This window comes from Cetorhinus maximus, chromosome 6, assembly GCF_964194155.1.
Source record: "Cetorhinus maximus chromosome 6, sCetMax3.hap1.1, whole genome shotgun sequence".
NCBI lineage: Eukaryota > Metazoa > Chordata > Chondrichthyes > Lamniformes > Cetorhinidae > Cetorhinus > Cetorhinus maximus.
In genome coordinates, this window is record NC_135884.1 from 90,855,388 (window position 1) to 90,879,400 (window position 24,013).

Below are 24,013 nucleotides of genomic sequence, written 5' to 3' on the forward strand. Positions count from 1 at the left end.
AGCTGGTGACCAGATTAGTTACAATTCAGACTAGCACTGTTTCAAAGACAATTCCAATTAAACATACTGCTGAAGGGATCGACGCTTGATGGGAGCCCAACTGATTTAATCCGCTTGATCCAAGGTTTAGTTTTAAACCGGCAGCACATCATTTCACAGTAGTGTTCATCTTCCTCCTCCTCTTTTTCCTCCCGTGGGGCTAGGGGAGGAGCTTCTGGGGCCTTCTTGACTGGTGCTGTGGTGTAAAGTAAATGAATAGTCAAATTTGTTTGAGAAAGTAAAAAATAATTAGCCACTTAATGGAGCAAGTTAAAAGATGACCTCAGGAAGTCCCAGGATGCCTTACCACCAACTTAAAAACTTTAAAAATGTAGTCCCCATTGCAATGTAGGAAATATGACAGTAAGGATTCATAATAATATCCTCTACTGCCATTGCGGGCAGTGCCCCTAACCCCCAGATTTAATATTGATTCAAAGGCACATCGACAGGGAAGACTGAACTTCAATCTCAGTTTAGATTCACTCCTTAACAGGACACCTCAGAAGTATCTAGGCTACCAGTAGGCAACAGAAAGGAGACTTTCGTTCCACATGTCTGGTCAGGCTCGGAATCTGAGTCACAGAACTGAGACGTGAGTACATTTTGAGCCATCCAATCCCCACAACTGCCCTACCCCCATTCTGTTTGTATTTTCCTGAGTTCCTCTACATTCAATGCAACCTAGTGCCCCTGTATGATGTCCTGTGAAATCTTCCCTGAAACTTGGTCAGTAGTTCAAACAAACCATCCAGTTACACCAGTCTATGATTTCACATTGTTGTCCAATGCATATACTGTCTACCAGCCTCTTTCCAATCACCATGTCTTGACCCCAATTCTCTAATCCCTTTACTTACATGCAGATGGACTCTCTTCATCTTCAGATGCATCAGGGTCAATGAGCTTTTCCTTCACCAGTTCTGTTCGTGCCTTAAAGCTTCTCACCAGCTCTTGGAGACGCTCATTAACGATAGCACTGGTAATACTTGTTGTTGAACCCTGTTTATCACTGGAACTGAACACAAATCTGAATTCAGGCACTTCGAGTTTTAATACAAGGTGTATTGGACGCCAGTGTTAAAAATGTAGCCTGAAGACACTAATGTCGAAAACATCAATATTAAAATTTAGCCGAAGGGCTATGCTGTTGTGCACACCGTACTAAATCCAACCTATTCCAGAATAATATTATTGCAATTCAAGCATCCTTGTGCATCTTGTCCATCACTAATACCTATATATATACACCTTTGTAAACACAGGCATACCCTGCTCATTACCCAGCTCTCCTGGTTCAACCTGTGCACTACCCAATCCCTGGTGGTATGCCCTCACTACCTGGCCTTGCTGTCATGTCCAGCTCACCAGCCTACCCTGCTGGCACATGTTGTTCACCACCCAACCCTGCTGGCACATCCTGCTCACCACTCAACCCTGCTGGCACATCCTGTTCACCATCCAACCCTGCTGTCACATCCTGTTCACCACTCAACCCTGCTGGCACATGCTGTTCACCACCCAACCCTGCTGGCACATGCTGTTCAACACCCAACCCTGCTGGCACATGCTGTTCACCACCCAACCCTGCTGGCACATGCTGTTCGCCACCCAACCCTGCTGGCACATCCTGTTCGCCACCCAACCCTGCTGGCACATCCTGTTCACCACCCAACCCTGCTGGCACATCCTGTTCACCACTCAACCCTGCTGGCACATGCTGCTTACCACTCAACCCTGCTGGCACATCCTGTTCACCACTCAACCCTGCTGGCACATGCTGTTCACCACTCAACCCTGCTGGCACATCCTGCTCACCACTCAACCCTGCTGGCACATCCTGTTCACCACCCAACCCTGCTGGCACATCCTATTCACCACCCAACCCTGCTGGCACATCCTGTTCACCACCCAACCCTGCTGGCACATGCTGCTTACCACTCAACCCTGTTGGCACATCCTGCTCACCACCCAACGCTGCTGGCACATCCTGTTCACCACTCAATCCTGCTGGCACATGCTGCTTACCACTCAACACTGCTGGCACATGTTGTTCACCACCCAAGCCTGTTGGCACATGCTGTTCGCCACCCAACCCTGCTGGCACATCCTGTTCACCACCCAACCCTGCTGGCACATCCTGTTCACCACTCAATCCTGCTGGCACATCCTGCTCACCACTCAACCCTGCTGGCACATCCTGTTCACCACTCAACCCTGCTGGCACATGCTGCTTACCACTCAACCCTGTTGGCACATCCTGCTCACCACCCAACCCTGCTGGCACATCCTGTTCACCACTCAACCCTGCTGGCACATGCTGCTTTCCACTCAACCCTGCTGGCACATGCTGCTTACCACTCAACGCTGCTGGCACATCCTGCTCACCACTCAACCCTGCTGGCACATCCTGTTCACCACTCAACCCTGCTGGCACATCCTGTTCACCACTCAACCCTGCTGGCACATCCTGCTCACCACCCAACGCTGCTGGCACATCCTGTTCACCACTCAATCCTGCTGGCACATGCTGCTTACCACTCAACACTGCTGGCACATGTTGTTCACCACCCAAGCCTGTTGGCACATGCTGTTCGCCACCCAACCCTGCTGGCACATCCTGTTCACCACCCAACCCTGCTGGCACATCCTGTTCACCACTCAATCCTGCTGGCACATCCTGCTCACCACTCAACCCTGCTGGCACATCCTGTTCACCACTCAACCCTGCTGGCACATGCTGCTTACCACTCAACCCTGTTGGCACATCCTGCTCACCACCCAACCCTGCTGGCACATCCTGTTCACCACTCAACCCTGCTGGCACATGCTGCTTTCCACTCAACCCTGCTGGCACATGCTGCTTACCACTCAACGCTGCTGGCACATCCTGCTCACCACTCAACCCTGCTGGCACATCCTGTTCACCACTCAACCCTGCTGGCACATCCTGTTCACCACTCAACCCTGCTGGCACATCCTGCTCACCACCAAACCCTGCTGGTATATTCTGCTCACCGCCCAACCCTGCTGGCATATTCTGCTCACCACTGAATCCTGCTGGCACATCCTGCTTACCACACAACCCTGCTGGCATATTCTGCTCACTACCCTGCTGCTTTACATCTGGACTCTGCTCTGGGGAACATTTGCGGCTGTCTGACCTGGGCCATCCCAACCCCACTCAGCCTGATGACACCTAATGCCCCCAGTTCTTCCACTGCTGCTTCCAGCCTTTGCTTCTGCTCCTTTACAGCTTCTATTCATATAATTGAGCAGTAGGACAGCTGGAGATTAAGGAAGTAAATAAATATATGCAGCCTGGAATCCTGCTTTCGTGGTAGATCCAGTTTCTTGGGTCGAGTTCCAACTGAGAATTGATATAATAAATACATACACCCTGAATAAATGCAGTTGGGCAGAGGCACGGCATCACCAAATTAATTAATTAAATAGAATAAATTAAATCAGGATATTCGCCTGTGACTCATGCTCTTCCTGCTCTTCTGTGGCACTCAAATTTCCATCACTGCCCTCTCTCTCTCTTTCACTTCCTTCTTCTCCATATCCATTCCTCCCTCCAATTACACCTCCCACTTAATGTTTATTATAAACTGCAATCCTCACATCAGGGGCCAAGCCCAGATGCTCAGATGGGAACAACGACCCATAAGCAGTTGAGTGTACATGTCTCACCATTCCGCCCGCTGTAATACTAAACTTGCCCTTTTGATGTTGTTTGCAGTCAGCAACATTTGACATTTTTCTGAAACAATGAAGGGAAGGGACTGTATCAAAAATAAGCAGCACCTGCAGCAGCGGGATTAACTTAATAAAAATTAACAATCTAAACTACCATATTCACCTCCCAGCCAAGAACCAATGTATATCTTGTCTTAAGATAAAAGCAAAATACTGCGGATGCTGGAAATCCGAAACAAAAACAAAAATATCTGGAAAAACTCAGCAGGTCTGACAGCATCTGCGGAGAGGAGTACAGTTAACATTTCGAGTCCGAATGACTCTTCATCAGAACTAAGAAATATAGAAATGAGGTGGAATATAAGCTGGTTAAAGTCGGTGGTGGGGGGGGGGGGGGGGGGTGGGGGGGTGGAGACAGGTAGAGCTGGGTAGAGGGCCAGTGATAGGTGGAGGCAAAGAAGAGATTGCCAAAGATGTCATACACAAAAGGACAAAGGGGTGTTGACGGTGGTGATATTAGTTGAGGAATGTGCTAATGTCGCTGAGGAAGGAAATATGGCTGTGAAAGTGAGTTTTAGTAAACACCTTGTCAAACACCAGGAGAGAAATGGAAAGCAATGTAGGTGAACAGGGCAAAAGAGACAGGCGGAAATCCTGTCAGAGAGAAGAGCAATACTTCTTCAAGGTAGGCATTCCTTGAAGAAAAGTGGCAGTCAATTAAACACTATGATAAAAGCAAAATTCTGCGGATGCTGGAAATCCAAAACAAAAACAAAAATACCTGGAAAAACTCAGCAGGTCTGACAGCATCTGCGGAGAGGAATACAGTTAACGTTTCGAGTCCGAATGACTCTTCATCAGAACTAAGAAATATAGAAATGAGGTGGAATATAAGCTGGTTGAAGGGGGGTGGGACAGGTAGAGCTGGGTAGAGGGCCAGTGATAGGTGGAGATTGCCAAAAGATGTCATAGACAAAAGGACAAAGGGGTGTTGACGGTGGTGATAGCACATTCCTCAGCTAATATCACCACCGTCAACACCCCTTTGTCCTTTTGTCTATGACATCTTTTGGCAATCTCCACCTATCACTGGCCCTCTACCCAGCTCTACCTGTCCCACCCCCCTTCAACCAGCTTATATTCCACCTCATTTCTATATTTCTTAGTCCTGATGAAGAGTCATTCCGACTCGAAACATTAACTGTATTCCTCTCCGCAGATGCTGTCAGACCTGCTGAGTTTTTCCAGGTATTTTTGTTTTTGTTATATCTTGCCTTACTGACCTTTCAACAACCTGGAGGCTGGTCTGACTATGCCAAGCTTGTACAGGTAACTCCTGGGATGGGTCATCTACACTTTCTTCATGGGAGGACTTATCTCTATCAATAAAGAAAATGAAATCGCAGGTCATTGTTCAAAGTCAATTAAAAGCTATCACAGAGGGACTTGTGACTCTGCCAGTAGCCAGCAGGATAAGTCATGGCAAGGACCAAAGTTGACATCCTTTATATCACCATGATATCAGGGACAAGATTTTTAACCTCGTCGGGTGAGTGCGGTAGGCGGGCCCGGGAGTGGTCGCGAAACAGACCACTTCCCGTGATCGGGCCCCGACTGCGATTTCACACTGGCTGGCCAATTAATGGCCAACCAGTGTGAATCGTGCGCTGCAACGCTGAGCGCTGCTGGGGTGGGGGCGGGAGGAGGGCGAGCATGGACATTTGCACATGTGTGAGGTTGTGCGCACTGAAAGCTCCCTGAAGACACAGAGTTGTCTCGGGGAGCTGAAGATTTTTTAAAAAACATAAATAAAGGCTTTAAAAATGTTAAAGATATTTCCCCTCATGTGACTCTTTCCCATGAGCAGGGACATGTTATAAATGAGATTTCAACAATTTAATTTTGTTTTTAACTCCTGTTAGAAACCTCATTCTGCTTGTGGATGAAGTTTCATGAAGAATCCAAAGGCTGCTTGGCCTTTTCGCCCACCCGCCAACCGATTGGTTGGGCGGGCAGCAAAAAATCAGATTTAATGAATTGATTTAAAGGCCTTAATAGGCCTCTTAATTGTCGGTGGGCGCACTGCCACCTCCTGCCAAGCGAAATATCGTGAGAGTGCGCGATGACATCGGGACACTCGCCCAACGTCATCGTGCACTACTTTACTCTCATTCAGGTCGGGTGCGCACCTGCCTAACAAGAGTAAACCTCTGCCCCAGGAGTCTGAGTGATTCAGCCGGTTAAAAGCAAAATACTGCAGATGCTGGAAATCTGAAACAAAACAGAAAATGCTGGAAAAACTCAGCAGGTCTGGCAGCATCTGAGGAGAGAGAAACAGAGTTAACGACTTGAGTCCGTATGGCTCTATAATTCAGTTGGTAGTGTTTCTGCTTCTGAGCTAGAAGGCCCTTGCTCAAGTCCTACTCCAGGATTTGTTGGCTAAGGAAGGAATGTTCAAGTAGCTCAAAGCAGGTTGTTAATCAGCCTGTAAAAGCCTCCCAACATTCCACCATTTTGCAAGGGAGAAAAGAGTGTGTAGATATGCACAAAAACCATGATATCGAGTTAAGCTATTGCATTTTCACACCAGGGATGTGGAAGAGATTAACAATCAGTGAGAGTTTCTGTACCTCATACTGGAAATCAGATTGGACCAAGTTACTGGTTTGTTCGCAGTAGCTGACCGTTCAACTTAAGTATCTTCCTGGTAACTATCTTCATATTGACCAGTACGAGATACTTATTCAAATAGGCAGGATGGGCATACAGGATAAACTGTCCCTTAGAAAGGCACAGATTGGTCAGGGATAGTCAGCGTGGTTTTGTTAGGGGAAGATCATGTTTTACTAAATTAATAGAAGTTTTTGAGGAAGTAACAAGGAGGATTGATGAGAGTAGTACAGTGGATGTTGTCTCCATAGATTTTAGTAAGGCATTTGACAAGGTCCCACATAACAGATTGGTCAGAAAAGTGAGATCCCATGGAATACAGGGGAAGGTGGCAAGTTGAATCCAAAATTGGCTCAGCAACAGGGAACAAAGTGTAATGGTCAATGGATGTTTTTGCGAATGGAAGCCACAGGGCTCAGTGTTGGAGCCCTTGCTGTTTGTTGTATATATCAATGATTTGGACTTAAATGTGGGAGGAATGATTTGGAAATTTGCAGATGACACGAAAAATGGCCATGTGGTTGATAGTTAAAAGGGATAGCTGTTGTCTCCAGAATTATATCAATGGTTTGGTTGAGTGGGTGGTGAAGCAAATGGAATTCGATCTGGAAAAGTGTGAGGTAATGCATTTGGGGAGGGCAGACAAAGCAAGGGAATACTCAATAAACAGGAGGATATTGAGAGGGTTTGAGGAAGTGAGAGACTTTGGAGTGTATGTCCACAGGTCCCTGAATGTGGCCGGACAGGTGGATAAGGTGGGAAAGAAAGCATATGGAATATTTTCCTTTATTGCCTGAGGCATTGAATACAAAAGCAGCGATATAATAATGGAACTATATAAAATGTTAGTTAGGCCACAACTGGAAATTTGTGTACAGTTCTGGGTGCCACATTACAGGAAGGACATAATTGCTCTGGAGAGAGTACAGAGGAGATTTACAAGAATGTTACGGGGGCTTAAAAACTGCAGCTATGAAGAAAGATTGGATAGGCTAGGGTTGATTTCCTTAGAACAGAGGAGGCTGAGGAGTGACCTAATTGATGCGTACAAAATTATGAGGGGCCTAGATAGGGTTGACGGGAAAAACCCATTTCCCCTAGCTGAGGGGTCAATTACCAGGGTGCATAGATTGAAGGTGATTGGTAGAAGGATTAGAGGGGACATGACGAAAAACTTTTTCACCCAGAGGGTAGTGGGCATCCATAATTCACTACCTAAATTGGTGGTTGAGGCTGAAACACTCAATTCATTTAGAAGTATCTGGATCTACACCTGAAGTGCAGTAACCTGCAAGGCTATGGGCCTGGTGCTGGAAAATGAGATTTAAATGAGCAGCTAGTTTCTTTTTTTCTCTATTTTGGCCGGTGCAGACATGATGGGCCTTATTCTGCGCCATAACTTTCCTCTGGTTCTAAATAAAAGGTACAAACACTTAACAATGCTGAAAACACAGCACCTAAATGTTTCAAAAGGTCTTACACCTTACATTTCAACCTATCCTTTCTTTTTAAGTTGCTGATTAGCCTGCTGTGTAATTTCACAATTTTCTCTCCAATTTGAGGCTGAAGGGTTAGGACTGCAATGAGATCCGCACTGCATATTAACATCTTTACTCCACAACTTCTTATAATTGCATTGGTGAATTGGATGAACCTCAAAGGTCTAACGAGGGTAGATTTTCATCTATTCCTGAAAAACAACTCCACACGTTTTACCTCTAAGTGGAGGCCCAGCCTCTGGGTGGCTACAATTCAGGCAGGAAAATTGAGCACAGCTTCAAACCTCTCAGAGATCAATGTCTCTTACCTGTTTATAATGTTTTTCATGGGTTCCTGAGCCTACCCCTAAAATTATGGCTAGAGAACCATGGTAGGTTTGTGAAATTTCAGGCCTTGTGCAATTTACCGCTTTGAAAGTGCATGCTGTGCTTTTATTAATAGCTCTCAATTTAGAGCAGAAAATAAGATGGATAACTGCAATACCTCCAGGTACTCCATTTCCTTGTGCAATTGTAATGGCAGGTGCCATGGATTTTGTTGCAGTAACTGCATAGGCCAATAGGTGACCCAGCACCTGCAGAGCCAATTGAGCCTGGCAATTATCTAGGATAGAAGTGGTATTGATCCAAGAGATAGCACTCTCAATCACACCAACTCCTGCCATTCCCCTACCACATCCTCAGCATGACAAGAGAAAGGCATGCGAGCAGACATGAGATTACTGAAGCCCTGCATTATACACTCCTCAAACATGGTGAATCCAGACAACTGTACGTTGGAGCCCAAGGCCTTGAGTCTCAGTAAAATTATTTGTGATGAAAATGAGGCCTGAGTTTGGAACCTTGGTTGGGGAGTTGTGAGGCGGGGCTTCCATTGCTGCTGAGAAAGCAGGAATGATCATGTTCTCCATGGTCGTTGGAAGCTTGGTCAAACAAGAACAATAATAACTTACATTTATATAGTGTCTTTATCATAGTAAAATGTTCCAAGGTATTTCACAACTTTAAACAACTTTGCTATGAAATCATATAAGGAAATATTAGGGCAGATGACCAAAAGAGGTAGGTTTTAAGGATCACCTTAAAGTAGGAAAGAGAGGCAGAGAAGTTTAGGGAGGGAATTCTAGATCTTAGGCCTTGGCAGCTGAAAGCACAACTGTGAGCACATAATTGATCCTGAATGGAATTTGGTGCCTATAGGACACAGTTGGTGAAGTTTTGGTTGACCTCAAGTTTAAAGCTTGGAAAGCTGGCAAGGAGTTTTTAAAATTCATTCTTGGCATCTGAGCATTGCTGTCAAGGCCTGTATTTATTGTTCATCGCTAGTTGCCCTTGAGAAGGTGAGCTGCCTTCTTGAACTGCTGCAGTCCATGTAGTGAACGTACTTCCACAGTGATGCTAGGGAGGGAGCACCAGGATTTTGACCCAACAACAATGAAGGACCATCGATAATATTTCAAAGTCAGAATGGTGTGTGACTTGGAGAGGAACTTGCAAATGACAGCATTCCCTGTGCCCATTGTCTTTGGCCGTTGGAATAGTAAAGTTTGCAGGTAACAAAGGCATAACTGGAAGTTATTGACTTTTATTGATGCCTTCAAACTGTCCAGACTGCTTGGCTTATTCTCAAATATGTCCATGAACCACCGGCAATGAGCTACCAAAAAGGGTAAAATCCCAGGGTTCAGCTGTTGAAGGAGTCATTGAGCTGGCTCTCCAGCCCACAAGTTGTGATTTCTGCTGTTGAACCTGCACTTGTTCCCCTTCCCTTATGCTCTGTGCTTCATTGTGCTCCCTCATGTAACATCTCCCCAACCCTCTTCCCTCCTCCAACACAAACAGAAGATCTTCTCCAGTCAGTGCCAATGTAGGAGAGAGTGATACTGGATGATTGAGATGCTCGATGGGTCATCGGGCTCAACAATTTACTCTGGCTGGACACCTTGAGGAGTGTTTTTGGGGGCCCTCCACATCTTGCCCCTACCCTATCCATTAAAATGTAGATGTGAAGTAAAATGCTTGATGACATAGGCCTGTAAAATATTTAACATACAAACATATGAACATACAAATTAGGAGAAGGAGTAGGCCATTCGGCCTCTCAAGCTTGCTCCGCAATTCAAAAAGATCATGGCTGGTCTGATTGTAACCTCAACTCCACATTTCCACCTACCCCCTATATCCTTTGACTCCCTTGTTAGTCAAGAATCTTTTTACCTCTGCCTTAAAAATATTCAATGACCCTGCCTCCACTTGTCTATGGGGAAGAGCATTCCAAAGATTCATGAACCTCTGAGAGAAAAAAATTCTTCTCATTTCCATCTTAAGCTGCATTAATAATAAAGCTAATCATGTCGCAGTGTAATAATAAATAAAATGGTCCCAAGAGGAACAATGCAATATTTCTGCATTATGCTGAGTTTTACTGGAAGCCCCACATTTACCTGAGGCCCTGAGAATGAGACCTGCAGACTTGTGTTTCAATCCACTGCTGTTAAGGAGTGGAAGAAGAAACAGAAGCTAATGTCAAGTCAGGCCTTGAACTTAATTTTTAGATGGAGGGGCATATAAGGAAATATTTTGTGTCTCAGTGCAAGCAGCATAAACTGCACCGCCAGATGCTCATATTGAGATTTTGCACACCCCAAGTTTGTGATATTTCTTCTGCTAAAATCAACGGAGAGAGAATGACAGGCTTACTGGACAAAAATTTCATGGCAGGGGGGCAGAATTTCCTGCTGTGCATTGCTAGTGGGCACAGTTCTGTGAAATGATGAAATGCATGATCTCTCATTTTGTGTCATGCATTACAGTGTTGCTAAGTATCTGCGTATGTGAAAGAATGAGTGAGCGGTTGAGAAATGAGTTAAAGAGCAAAAAATTGTACTTGTTATGAGTTTGGAGGCCAGCTTCTTCGTCCTCCCCCAGTCTTTCTGTTGCCTTCAAACCCAGAACTTCCAAGGTCCTCTCTTCATCAGGAGTCAAGGATTATAACTTTAGTTAAACCCATTCTGCCTGTGGGTGCTTCCTGCTAGCATGTGGAATAACACATAAACATGGATTTTTTTTTATTCATTCAAGAGATTTGGGTTTCGCTGGCTGGGCCAGCATTTATTGCCCATCCCTAATTACCCTTGAGAAGGTGGTGGTGAGCTACCTTCTTGAACTGCTGCAGTCCATGTGGTGTAGGTACACTACAATGCTGTTAGGGAGGGAGTTCCAGGATTTTGACCCAGCGATAGTGAAGGAATGATGACATATTTCCAAGATGGTGAGTGGCTTGGAGGAGAACTTGTGTCAGATGAAGCTGTCAGTACTCGCTGTCATAAGTCATAATCTGACACAAACATCTGGACTAAATACACGCAAAATTATATGAAGAAATCTTGAAGCTGCTGTCAGTGTTACCCTGCTCCTCCACAGGCTGTCCTCCATAGTCCTTGCTGATAGTTGGTACTGTAATGGTGTGCACTTGGGGTACGTGCCCAATAGTTCCCCACCAAGAACGTCAGAAAAATTAGGGCTGCTGTATTCAGGAGTAGGTGATTTTATGATGGTGTGATAAGTGATAAATACTGACAAACAAGGTGATTTTATGATGGTGTGATAAGTGATAAATACTGACAAACAAGGTGATTTTATGATGGTGTGATAAGTGATAAATACTGACAAACAACCTCTTAGGCCCTGAAAAAAAAATTTTACAATCAGAAGGAGTCGCATTCCTTCATAAGTTAAGTAGCATTGGAGATTTAAAAGAAAACATTTTACTTTGCATTACCTGTTTACTCTTTTATCTCTCTCCTTTAATGCCATCTGTATTTCCCTTTCTCTACAACATTCAAATCTAATTTACATTCCTGTCTTTTATACTTTCTGGTAAACTCTGTGGGCAGGGTTTCTGGGCTCTGCTGAGGATAGAAATAGATCCGGCCATTTTAGGGAAGGCGGGAATGGGACCAGTAGGGCTGCCCACTCCCAGGAGACAGGTAGCCAATTAGGGTCATTAAGAACTGTGTTAAGGCCTATAGTTTCTCAACACAGTGGGCGGGGGGAAGAGTTCAACTGCCTGGAGGTGTGAACACAATGGCAGGTCAGGGTTCCAGCACTCCAGGCAGATCTATGGGTCCTGACAGTAGTAGACTGGCAGCCTTTTCTGATTTTTATTTATATTTTTAAAAAAGTTGGTGAGAGGGTGGCTCATGTTGAAGGATCCTTTCAGTACTTACCTTTAACTGCAGTCTGCTGCTCCTCTCAAGTTGGCGTCTTTAACTGGACAGGGAACCAGTCTCCATGTCATTAAGGAGTCGCCACCGTGAAAATCCCAGGTCATTGACTGTTTTCACCCCCCGGGGGCAGGTCTGGGCACTGGAAACAGTCCAGGCTCCTGTTTCCCACCCCCAAAGTAAAAATTCAGCCCTGCAAGTCTCAATGAGGATTTTTCAATCTGATTGGTTAAAGAGTCTAGCTGCTTCCTGCCTTTCTCACTAGTGCCACATATGCCCTGTAGAGGGCACCGTACTGGGTCAGACTCCAGATTAGAGCAAGTCTATACTCTAAAGCCCGAGAAAACTCTGTGGGCAACTGTCAGTGAGGTGGACAACAAGGGCCTTTCCTTTACCATCAATTGCAAAATTGGACAATGGTGTTATAAGAAATGGAGAGAAGACAGGGCTTTGCTACTGGCCTGAACTTTGATCTCAATAGGATGGCGGTAAAGATATCAGTAAACCCTTTTAAGCCTCCTTGTCTTTTAATTTATTTGCTACTGCTGACACTTGGATTCGTGCCCATTGTTCTTTCTTTTCTCCACCTCTCACCCTTCTAAGGGAAGATTTAATTGAGGTGTTCAAAATTATGAAGAATTTTGATTTCCAGTGGCAGGAGGGTTGGTAACCAGAGGACACAGATTTAAGGTAATTGGCAAAAGAATCAGGGTGGAAAAAAGGATTTTGTTTAATGCAGTAAGTTGTTTGATCTGATGTGCACTGTTTGAAAGGGGTGGTGAAAGCAAATTCAACAGTAATTTTCAAAAGGGAATTGGATTTCCAATTGAAAGGAAAACATCTACAGGGCTATGGGTAAAGAACGGAAGAGTGGAATTAATGTGACAGCTCTTAAATTATGGGCTGAATGGCCTCCATCTCTGCTATATGGTTCTGTGAACAAAGGCATGCCAGAATGGTCAAGAGCAAAAATGATCTGATTTCATGTATCAATCAAAATGCCACCACCATTTGAGGTGAGGTTCTGGATCAGCAGAGAGGCAGATGCAGAGCTGTGCAATTTGCTGTAATAATTCCTGTGGCTACCATACAACAGAATGTCAGGAAATACAGGAATAGAAACCGTTTGCTTTGGCCTGAAACTCACCTCCTTTCATCCATGGTACAGGGGTGATCCACGGGATGTTGCTAGGGATTGTACAGAAGGCAACTGTGCTCGCAAACACATCCTGAGATCAAGAAGGGTCATTTTAACTAAATACCAAGCAGGAAACCCACAGGATCAAGTGAACACTGATTTTATATCCCTCACAATGGGCTGGATTTAAAGCAGCCCATTTTGGCGGGAAACATGGTGGCTTGGTCCATTTGATTATGGGAGAGGTCCTGCTCCAGTCTCCCAGCAGCAGTAAAACCTGCCCTGATTAAGTCAGACGGTGGAAGGGGCTGACATGGGATTCTCACCTGCTGCTGGCAGGATGTCAATTAGGCTCATTAATGAGCCAAATGACACCCATTTTCCCTGAGCCCACCAGAATTTAGTAGTGGCTCAGGGATTAAATGGAGGCCACATGGCTTTCCCGAATCCCAGAAGGCTGTCTGTTTTGCCAGCGGCCTCCTGGATGGCTCCCACATGGTCAGGCACTCTGAAAGCCATTCGCTTCATTTGCCTCTGTCCCTCTCCCATGACCCCCATCCCACCTTCATTACCTTTGGTCTGGGGTCCCATGATGATCCTGGGCAACCGCTGGGTGCATTGCTGCAAGCAACCATTGCTCCCACTGACGTTGGTGGCATGAGAAGCTACTGGTCTGTGTATGACTGGCAGCTCTCAGCATGCCAGCCTTCCATTGTTGGGGACCTCAATCGTTGGGAAGGCCTGGCGGTGGTCACTTAAATGCCTGAAGGGCACTTGATTCCATTAGACCTTCCCCACAGAACTGACAGGAGCTTCCCATCGGCCCAACCAAATCCCAGCCAATATTACTCTCCAATGACTTCAGTAAAAAGTAAAACTGAGTGGTGTTTGCAACCAGTGTTGCACCCAGTTCCTTCAGTTTCCTGATGAGGGGGCAGATTAGAATAAAATTGCCCCCACTCTTTCTGACCTGCTTTGTGAACAGCTGAAACTGTATTCACTGTTTCAGTCATTTTTATCTACACACATCACAATCTGGCCTTCACTGGACAGTGGCTCTCTGCCCCCAAAAGCACCACCCAACTCTGTAGGACCTCCTGGGACAGCACCTCTGAATCTGCTTAACTAAACAGAGCTGCTTGTCCCCTTACAGCCATTTCACCACCTGCACTATAGCAGGAGATTTTTAAGAGTGAACAGTAGCCCTTTAGGAGCTGCTGCTCAAGAATTACCATTCTCACCCCCACCCTGATTTTTCTGAATTCTCAGGGGGCCATCCTTGCAAATGCTTCAGTAAAATTATAGTGTGAGTTCAGCTGTGTGGGATGCAGGTAAATGCAGCATCTGTGGTGTCTCAGCTGCACTGTGCTCAAAACATCAGACACATTATATTTTTATATAAAGCATATATAGGGCATATGAAATACCTGTGTAAATAAATATACTATTGGGGAACAATCTAATATGCATATGAAGCACATGGTGGTGGCAGTAATCATTTGGGCCATTTCTTTTGTATTGTGACCACAAATCCTACTTCCACATCAGTCAATATTCCAAGTGGTCAACCTGCTGCATGTTCTTTGATCTGAAATGGTGACGCAACCCATCATGGGGCTGGCACGCATTTCATGAGCATTTGTCTAATGTGACAGCAATCCAGTAATAGGATTAGATACCTTCATATAATTGCAAAGCAACTTGATGTGAGAGGCAAGGATCAATAAAAGAGTTACTGTGAAGTCTCCATTTTGTTTTCCTTTTAAGTTCAGCCTCGTTCAAGGAAACAAATACTGTCTGATTGTTACAGGTGATGTTGTGTGCTGCAGTGTGTCTAATACTGCTGTATTATATGTGTTTCTAAAAATAACACTGCAGAGCAATGGTGTGTAAATTATATGATGTTTTGGTATACTTATGGCTCATAACACAAGTGTGCACTATTGTATAATGCTTTTACTAGTCAGTGTGGTACTAACTGTTAGACACTTACTGTAGAAATTGCCCACGTGGAGGTAAGTACTAACTGGATGGGTGGCTATGAATTGTGGCAGGAGGAAATAGCATGTAGGGTGGTAGGTGAGCATGATATTAGCAGTGTCAAACAGGAATGGCAGGAGGAGTTGGCATTACTTCTGGGTTATATAATTCGATGAAACAGAATATCTGCACTTGCCAAAGCCTAACAAAAATGAAATGGTTTCTGTTTTCCAGCAACATACTAGAATTTTAAAATCCCACAATGCATAAAGCAGTGCTGGCAGAACAAGCAATGGAAACCTATTTCTATTCTATATTGGTAAGCTGTGCAATTTTAGTCGGTTAAACTCCAGCACTATCACGTACACACTCGGGGTGCCTAAACTTTAATTTTGCTAACTTGTGCCAAACCTCTCTGGAGTTAGGTAAGTGGAGTCTGTACCTAAGGGAGAACATGTGCAATCAGAAATGCTGCCAGTGTAGATTACTCAGTTTCTATTTATGAGACTTAAGTGTAATGGTTCTCTGTGTATCAGACAATTGGCTGGCCAAAAAAAGGACCTCGACAATCCTGGTCCTATTTGCTTATGATTTTACCTTTGGGACCATTTGCTAAAGAAACAGACATGGTGGATTAAATAAATGTTATGTGAAGAAGACGCTTAGACATCCATTCATAAGTGCATTGTCTTCAAACTCTCTTCCTGACACCCTGTTCCAGTTGTTGATCAGCCTAAGTGTAAAGAAAAACTTTCCAGTGCTTGTCCTGAAGTTATTCTTCCCAGCCCTGAATCTGTACCTGCTGGCCATGTGTACTCACAAATTTTGTTCTGGGATTACATTCTTTAAGTATCTCATACATCTCTATAAGAATGTCTTGAAATGCCTCTCTTTAAGGCTGGTGATTCCTTCTCAGATCTCTTTAAAACCCCAGGAATCAACCTTGTTACTCTCTTCTGTACCACTTCTAGGCCCTCTGCACAGGTATATTGAATTCCATGCAGAATTGGCAGTGTCAAGTTAGAAAATCACCCCTTTATCTCAATATTGAAAGTGATGAGTTTACTGTAACTCCCAGGTCCCTTTCAAAGTCTGCTTCTGCTGTTTATTTCCTTAACTATAAACATATATTGTTCAATCATTCCACCAATATGTATATCTTGGTATTAGTACCTTATTTAATTTGTCTACTCAATAACAGATGTAATTCCTTCTGCAAAACATTTAATGTATTCTCATACCAACTGATCTCCCTATTTTACAACTTCAGCACAAATTGAATTCAACTGATTTGACAACACACTCCCAGATCCTGTTTCTCTTACTAATGTCTGCTTTTGTTTGTACTTGTTAAGCAAATTAACACCCAAGTCTCCATCCCCTGGCAAGTTGTATTCCACCTATGCAGCTTACTGACTTCTTATTTCAATTATGCAGAATTGGCCTTATTGAATTTTACTCGTCCCTGCTCAGCTTAGATCCAATACTGTCAAGTTCTCTTTGTAAGTCAACTGCATTGAGACTGCAAATCTATATGCTGGGGGAACAGGAGGAATTCCAGTACAGAACTCTCCAGTACTCAACTACATTATCTCATCATTGCAGTCCAGCTACCTTTACTCACTCCCCTTAGTTTATGCTCATACCTTTGTGATGACTTGGGGACACCAGGCACTGTTAGTGTCTGACTCTTGTACGGTGAACAATGTACTTTAATTGGTGGCAACTTGCCATGCCCGGTTGTTAAGGTATCCCCTTCAGAATCCACTTCTTCGATGTTGACTGAGGGCCGTGAGGTAGCATGAGGATCTAACAGAGTAAAGAAGCAGATAGATGGAGATGAAATATTGACCGTAATGCTTGCTAAAATACCATTCAGATGCACATTCCAGTATGAATATTCCTTCCCCTTCCAAAAAATATGCTTATTTGATGCCACCACATACAAAACACTGCTTCAGATTATCATTGAAAAATGATACATCATCAAGGATGATCTATCCTGGGAGTGTGACATTGGGGAACTGAATAAATTGTATTGTAAATGCGGTACCTCCAACATACCAACCTTACACTAAAACTTCTGGAGGGTTTCTAAGCCAGTACTTAATCAGGGACAGATCTTTCCACTTCAGAAGACATCTGAGTGATAATCTCTCTTTAACTGCTATTTACTTTAAGAATTCCATGTCTAGTATGCAAATTCTCATTATACTTTTTGTGGTTTTGCATGATAGCTCATTATTTTACTTTTTTAAAAGGGCATTCCCTGTCTGAGGCCTTCTGCCACTGTTTTCCCTCTCGGACACTGATCAGGCTGTCAGTTTGTTCAGTTGTCAAGTGTGAAATAGAACAAAGAATGATAATAAGATATTGCATTAAGTTTGACAGTATCTCTACACCCTGGCCTATCCGGGTTCTTCAGCCTATTCAGCCTCTCTTGCACCCTTCACATAAATATCAGGTCCATTAACTCTGTTTCTCTCTCCACAGATGCTATCTGACCTGTTGAGTATTTCAGAATTTTCTACTTTTATTTTAGAATTCCAGCATCCATAGTATCTTGATTTGGTATCAAAGCAAAGTGAGACAATTGTGAAATAAACACTTTAGTCAAACGCTGGGAAAGAAGAAATGCAATATGCATTGATAATGAACTTAGAGACCTGGTGCCAGGGCAAAGTGTGAGGTGGTAAAGCACCAATGACTCACTAAGTAGATATTATCCAACTTCTGTTTCTCAGCCAATAAGGGTCTCCTGTTATGATGCCGTCCGGGAGTGCTTCTCAGCTTTGTGCTGTTGGATTTGTGTGGTCAGAAAATCACAGTAAATGAGGTATAGACATTTATTTAAATAGGTTCGGTCACAATTTTGCGGGGGTTTCTGAGGGGCTAAAAGATTAAACAATGAGGGCAAGTTTATACACTCTTAAATATGGACGTTTAAGGGTGATCTCATTGAGGTGGTTAAGATTATTAAAGGAGTTACTAGGCTAGATAGACACTTTTTCCTCTGGTAGGGATGTCCAGAGCAAGGGGTCATAGCCTTAAAATTAGAACGAGGCTGTTCGGGGATGATGTCAGGAAGCACTTCTTCATGCAAAAGGTAGCTGAAATCTAGAAATCTCTCCCCCTTAAAAGCTGTTGAGGCTGGCAGTCAGCTGCAAATTTCAAAACTAAAATTGATATATCTTTGTTAGCCAAAGGTATGAAGAGGTTACAGAACAAAGACCGATAGATGGAGTTAAGATATTGGTCAGCCCATGATCTATTGAATGGTGCAGTAGGCTCGCAGGGCTGTATGGCCTATTCCTGCTCCTTTGTTCTTATTTAAACCTACTTATATAAATCTTGTCTTGTGAACATCAAATACTTTAATCCTCAAGAAATATCAGAGATGGATGCTAAGCCATTGAGCTTCATGCCTCAGGAAAATTTAAGGAGATCAGTAATGGGCCACTTACCCAATCCAGAAATTCCGAACATTGTTTTGTGAAAGTACGTGAGACATTGACCATACCACAAACAAGATTGAAGTTATACATGGACAGGACTCAAGATAGACAATTACAGACATTCACACAGAACAAAACATTTTGATATATAAGCAATCACTGACATAATGCACATTATGTTCACCTATACAATGCAATGGAGACCATTCCTCAGTCAAGAAGTTGGGGTTTATGACCCCAGATGCTTGCTTCCTAGGGCTAAGTGGAGGTAACCGAGAGCTGGAAGTGCGGTAGCTGGGCACATTGGGTAAATCTAAAGCATACTGGGAATTAGGAGTAGTGCTTCTGGGTGTCAGTGGCACATCACGAACGAGATGGACTAACTCTACGTCTTTACTTCGTTTAGGCATGATAGCAGTTACTAGGCACGTCTGAGACTGTGGCTTGAGCAAAAAGGAGACTGAGCATCTGTAACTAAAAAGCATAAACAGGTATAAGTATTGAGTTCAAGGAGACTATATAGTGCAAGCTAGACTGTACAACACAGCATACAGCTTAATACAGATGGTACCACAACATATAATTATAACACGCTGTGCGCTTCATCTCAGACTGCATCACACACCTCATCTCAGACTACCACATACCTCATCTCAGACTGTACCACAGACCTTGTCTCACCATGTACCCACACAACCAGAATATCCACACAACTCATCTCAATTGTACCACACACTTCATCTCAGACTATGCCACACACCTCATCTCAACTTGTACTACACACATCTCATCACTGCCCGTACCATTCACTCCATTGCAGATTGTACCACACAACTCAATTCAGACTGTACCACATACCATTGCAGATTGTACCATACAACTCATTGGTAAATGTATCACACATGGTACAGTGTGCTCCCACACACTGTTGTTTCATACATTCATTATTGTGCCTATGCAATGGATACTAGGGTTATAAAATCTGCCTATATTTATGTTTTCCACAATTTATATATTTTTGTAAAGTTTAAACAAACAGTGGTCAGACTTGTTGCACAGCTACTACTCTTGTTATACAGTTTATATGTTCTTTAAGGCAAGTCAATGTTTAGAAAATGAATGAATATTTATAAAATTTACACCAGAGGGAACACTGTCATTCCCCTTCTCTGATCATGCCCTACAGAAATGATTTAAATTTACAGATTTGTCACAATGATGTAAACACTTTTTTATGCATGGAGTAACAGATTAAGCAGAGTTACATTAATGCTATAATATGCAACTGAAACAGCCATACACAAATATGGCAGATTTGAGGAAGGTGCTAGTTTGGTACTGAATAAAGTAATCAAAGTTAATTTTATTTAAAATGAAGTATTGTAGATCAGGGGATTGAGTTTCTGCTTTGGGGGTGATCAGCAATTCTGGTACCTATTGCACTCGCATTAGTTTTCTAAGTTCAAGTTTCTGCTCAACTTAATTTGCAGAAATCACAAAAGTAAAATCTTCCATGAGCCAGTGCAATTGGGCAGCATGTTAGGACATAATTGTTTATTTAAAAAAATAATCCTGATATATTTAAGAATGGTAACCAGATGCAGTTTTATTAATACAGCTGAAGACAGGTTTATCACAAAAAAAACATTTTACTAAGTGTCTAGTCCACCAACTGTGAGTAATCCAACCTCAAATAACTGAAAGTAACTTTGAAAAACTAAAATACCACCTCATTGGTGTGCATCAGTCAGTTTGTCAGTGAATTAAATATATTTTAGTGTTCAAGGGTTTTTAAAAGGTGTCTATTAGTGCCCATGCATCTAAAACAAACCCTTATTTTTAAAAGTCTTCTAGAACATCCACAAACAGGCACAATTAGTGGAAACTTGCCATGGTGATTAATTTGATCTGGTGGTGTGGCCAGTTCTGTAGATGGCCAGCTTTCAGTGCAATATTTTTAAAACTAGGCAAAAGATCACACAAATTCGATTTGTACTGGTCTGGCACTTGAATTTCCTCAATCTTTTGCACTGGTTTAGCTGATTTCAGTCAAATGATGTTGAAGAAACAGCACAACCTAAGAGAAACTCAAACCCCTTCCCACCTGATTGCTTGGACTGACACTGCGCTTTACAGAATTTCCAATTGTTTCATTTAAGTAAGACAGCAAAACTGAAAATATTGACACAAAATAAATGAGACATATATAAAACTGGAAGATGAAATTAAAAAAACATAGAATATGGAAAATACAAAGATTTTGTGGGGTTACACTCAAAACATTAACTTATTTTTCCCTTTCGGACACTGATTGACCTGCTCTTCACTTTCACTATTTCTTGTTCTAATTCCAATTTTCTAACCTCTTAATCTTTTTAAGCAAATCAGTGAGCCATGTTAGACAGGAGTGTGGGTTAGAGATTTGGGGCTATAGCGTTCTAGCCCTTTCTCTGACTGATGCTCACATCAGTGACAGACATGCTGCCCAGGAGCAGAGACAGTGAATTTTATCTTCTAAATCTGAAATTAGATGATGTCCATTTTGAATATCAGTTCTAAACATCAAGGTCAGTCAACAGATAGAAAGATTTATTCTGTGCTTCAGCTGCAATAAAATTCTAAGTCCATTTATAAAGTTCACTATCCACATCATTCAGAAGAAATCTTCCTTCAGAGTGTTCAAAGACCCATGTAGCCCAAAAAAACCATAAATGATACATTAGCAGCAACCCAACAACCATCTTCTGCTAAGTGCAGATGCTTCGAGCACTTACATCCTTGATCCAACTCAGTCTTCAAAATCTCTTCCTCCTTAATTAAAAATAAAAATGAGAAACAGACATCATGAACAATGAAACATTTTATTAAAGATCTTCACAAAAACATTTGTCAAGTTTCTTTTGTTTGTTTGATATGAAATAATTTGTGAATTTTTGAGCATTTTCATGTGTGTGTGTGTATCTCAGACTATCATTCTGCCAATGTTGACGCATTTTGGGTACAATTTTAATATCATGGCCATTATGTGTTGCTTGGTATACTGTAGTTCTCCTGCCCTTTATAAAAGAGAATATCCTCTGATTTACTGTAAGATACATCACAGGAGATTTACTAGTAAATCTAAAAAGAGAGATTTACGAAACAATTATTTTTAACAAGGGGTTGTCTCTTTAAGAGTAATGTTATGATCCTACAGGTGGTGGGCTATGATGGCATTTACTCTGTTGACCCCTTACCTGCTGATGGGGACTGGTCTCAGCTGCTCCTGGCACTTGATCTTCAGTGGCTGTTTCATCGGGTTTTGGGTGCACAGTCTGGTGGCTCCCCTCTGGGCAGATGTCAGTCAGGTCACTGCAAAATATAAAAAAGAATGGCATAGATTCTCCATCTTTATTGCCGAGGCATTAAGCATCACCTAGTCGGAGCCCACAGAAGACAACTTTGCCAGGAGGTTCACAGAAATCTAACAGACACAGAAAAAATGTGGTTTGATAGTTAACATATGCATGGCAGTATGATTAGGTCAGCTGGTTTTGATTGCCTAGAGGGTTTGGGAAGGCCAGGAAAGAAGTTTCCAAATGCGTTCCTTTGTTGGGCCTGTTTTCTTTCTGTTTTTGGCCTCTCCCAGGGGATTACATGCATGCTGGTGGATATAAAGTGCACAGTCATAATTGTCCAGCCTACATGAATTTGGGGCAGGGTTGGTCTTTACACCAGCTGGTCTTTTCCTGTACACCTTTTTCAAATATTTCAACTGAGGGAAATCAAATGGATTCTGTTTTCAACATGTGAATCCGCCTGACAAATTTTCAGCCCCGGATTTTTACTTAGAATGTGTATGCGGCCCACAGGGACTGGACCAAGTGGCAAGCTTACATCCAGGGCACCGTATGAGGTTTGGGAGTTAGTTTTTCATGTTCATAATCAGAGTCCTGCCTGAACCCAGTTGGAATCATTAACTGGCTGCCGGCTGGGAGGAGGGAACTGTCCCTGGCACTAAGGTGGTTAGTGATAATAAGGAGACGATTGAGAAGGTGGCAAGGGGACTCTGGCAACAGAGAAAGCCTCAGGTTTTATTGTGGACCTGGAGGTTTCTCTAGTGACTACAGGTTAAAATCATATTTGTGCGCTAGGATTTTTATGAGATAAGATTGCTACCTATTCCTCCTGAAACCTGGGGTAGATTTTCAAAATCCCCCCAGGGGTAAAATAGGAGTTGTGGATCATCGGCAAGTTATATTTAGTGGGGATAAAAGCTGGCTGAATTCGACAACAGACAGAAATCCACAACATCAATCTCACAACGACGGGCAGTTTAAAGCCTACACTTGTCGATTGGCACAGGAAGGCGGCGCAAAGAGCGAACTCTGCTCCTATTTGAACCCCTAAGCCGACAGCCCATTCCGGTCGGGCGGAAAGCGGGATTTTCCTCCCTGAGCTTAGCTCAGGCGGTAAAAGACGAAAATCTATCCCGGACAACGGCTGCTTTAATGCTTTGGGGAACAAAACATTTCTCAACAAACAAAGTGCTCTTTAAAATAAGACTATGAGCTTTCTGCTAAGAGATGATTGATCTACATTACCGCCCTCCGGATGAAATCTCCTTTAATGCAAAGATTAATGCTTGATTTGCAATTTGCAGCTTCTCTGGAAGCTCGGTGTCTGACGCCCGCTGGCTGCCGCACAGATGCGGGTTTCCCGGGTGTATTTAACCGGATTGATTTGGCAGGGTGAGCGCTGCCGAATCTCCCGAGTCTCTGTCTCATCAGCACCAGAGCCTTGCGGACAGTTCCCTGTCCGGATCCGGTTGCTAGGAGACGGAACGCAAGCGGCAAGGGTTGCTAGGAGACAGCTGGAGGCTCGAGGAGAAGACGTCAGGAGTTACCTGTCTTAAAGAGAAAGATACAGAATGGCCAAACCCATTGCATCAGTTTGTTTTTGCACAGAAAATCACATTGCAAAACTGCATCCATCGCTGCTTCCAACAGCATTAACACTTCAAGTCTTCCCATATATAGATTCAAATCAGGCATCATGGAAAGCAAAACATGTTACTTAAATCTATTGTGTAAACTATTCGAAAAAATTAACTTCAAGAAGCATTCATTAAATTTCAAATCTATTTTATTGTCCAGAAAAATAATAGCTGAAAATAAAATATGTTCATCTTATGCCTGGCATGTGTCGAACTGCCAATCACCCTTTGCCCACACTCATTCCCTTATCATCATTGCTCTTTCTTCTCACACCTTCATTCCCCGATCAGTTAGGATCCCCTCTTAATTCCACTTACTTTCAGCCTCT

The 24,013-nt window shown here is 43.2% G+C and overlaps 1 protein-coding gene across 1 annotated transcript in view; it reads right to left on the reverse strand.

The window, feature by feature from the left end:
* LOC144681901 (uncharacterized) overlaps positions 1-24,013 on the reverse strand; it is a 304,508-nt gene that overhangs the window by 64,321 nt on the left and 216,174 nt on the right. The window contains exons 29-34 of the mRNA XM_078544030.1: positions 21,946-22,060; positions 21,484-21,520; positions 16,901-17,063; positions 5,025-5,120; positions 900-1,057; positions 68-235 (exon numbers count right to left, since the gene is read on the reverse strand). Coding sequence (XP_078400156.1) covers positions 68-235; positions 900-1,057; positions 5,025-5,120; positions 16,901-17,063; positions 21,484-21,520; positions 21,946-22,060 — 737 coding nt within the window. The remainder of the gene's footprint in view (positions 1-67; positions 236-899; positions 1,058-5,024; positions 5,121-16,900; positions 17,064-21,483; positions 21,521-21,945; positions 22,061-24,013) is intronic.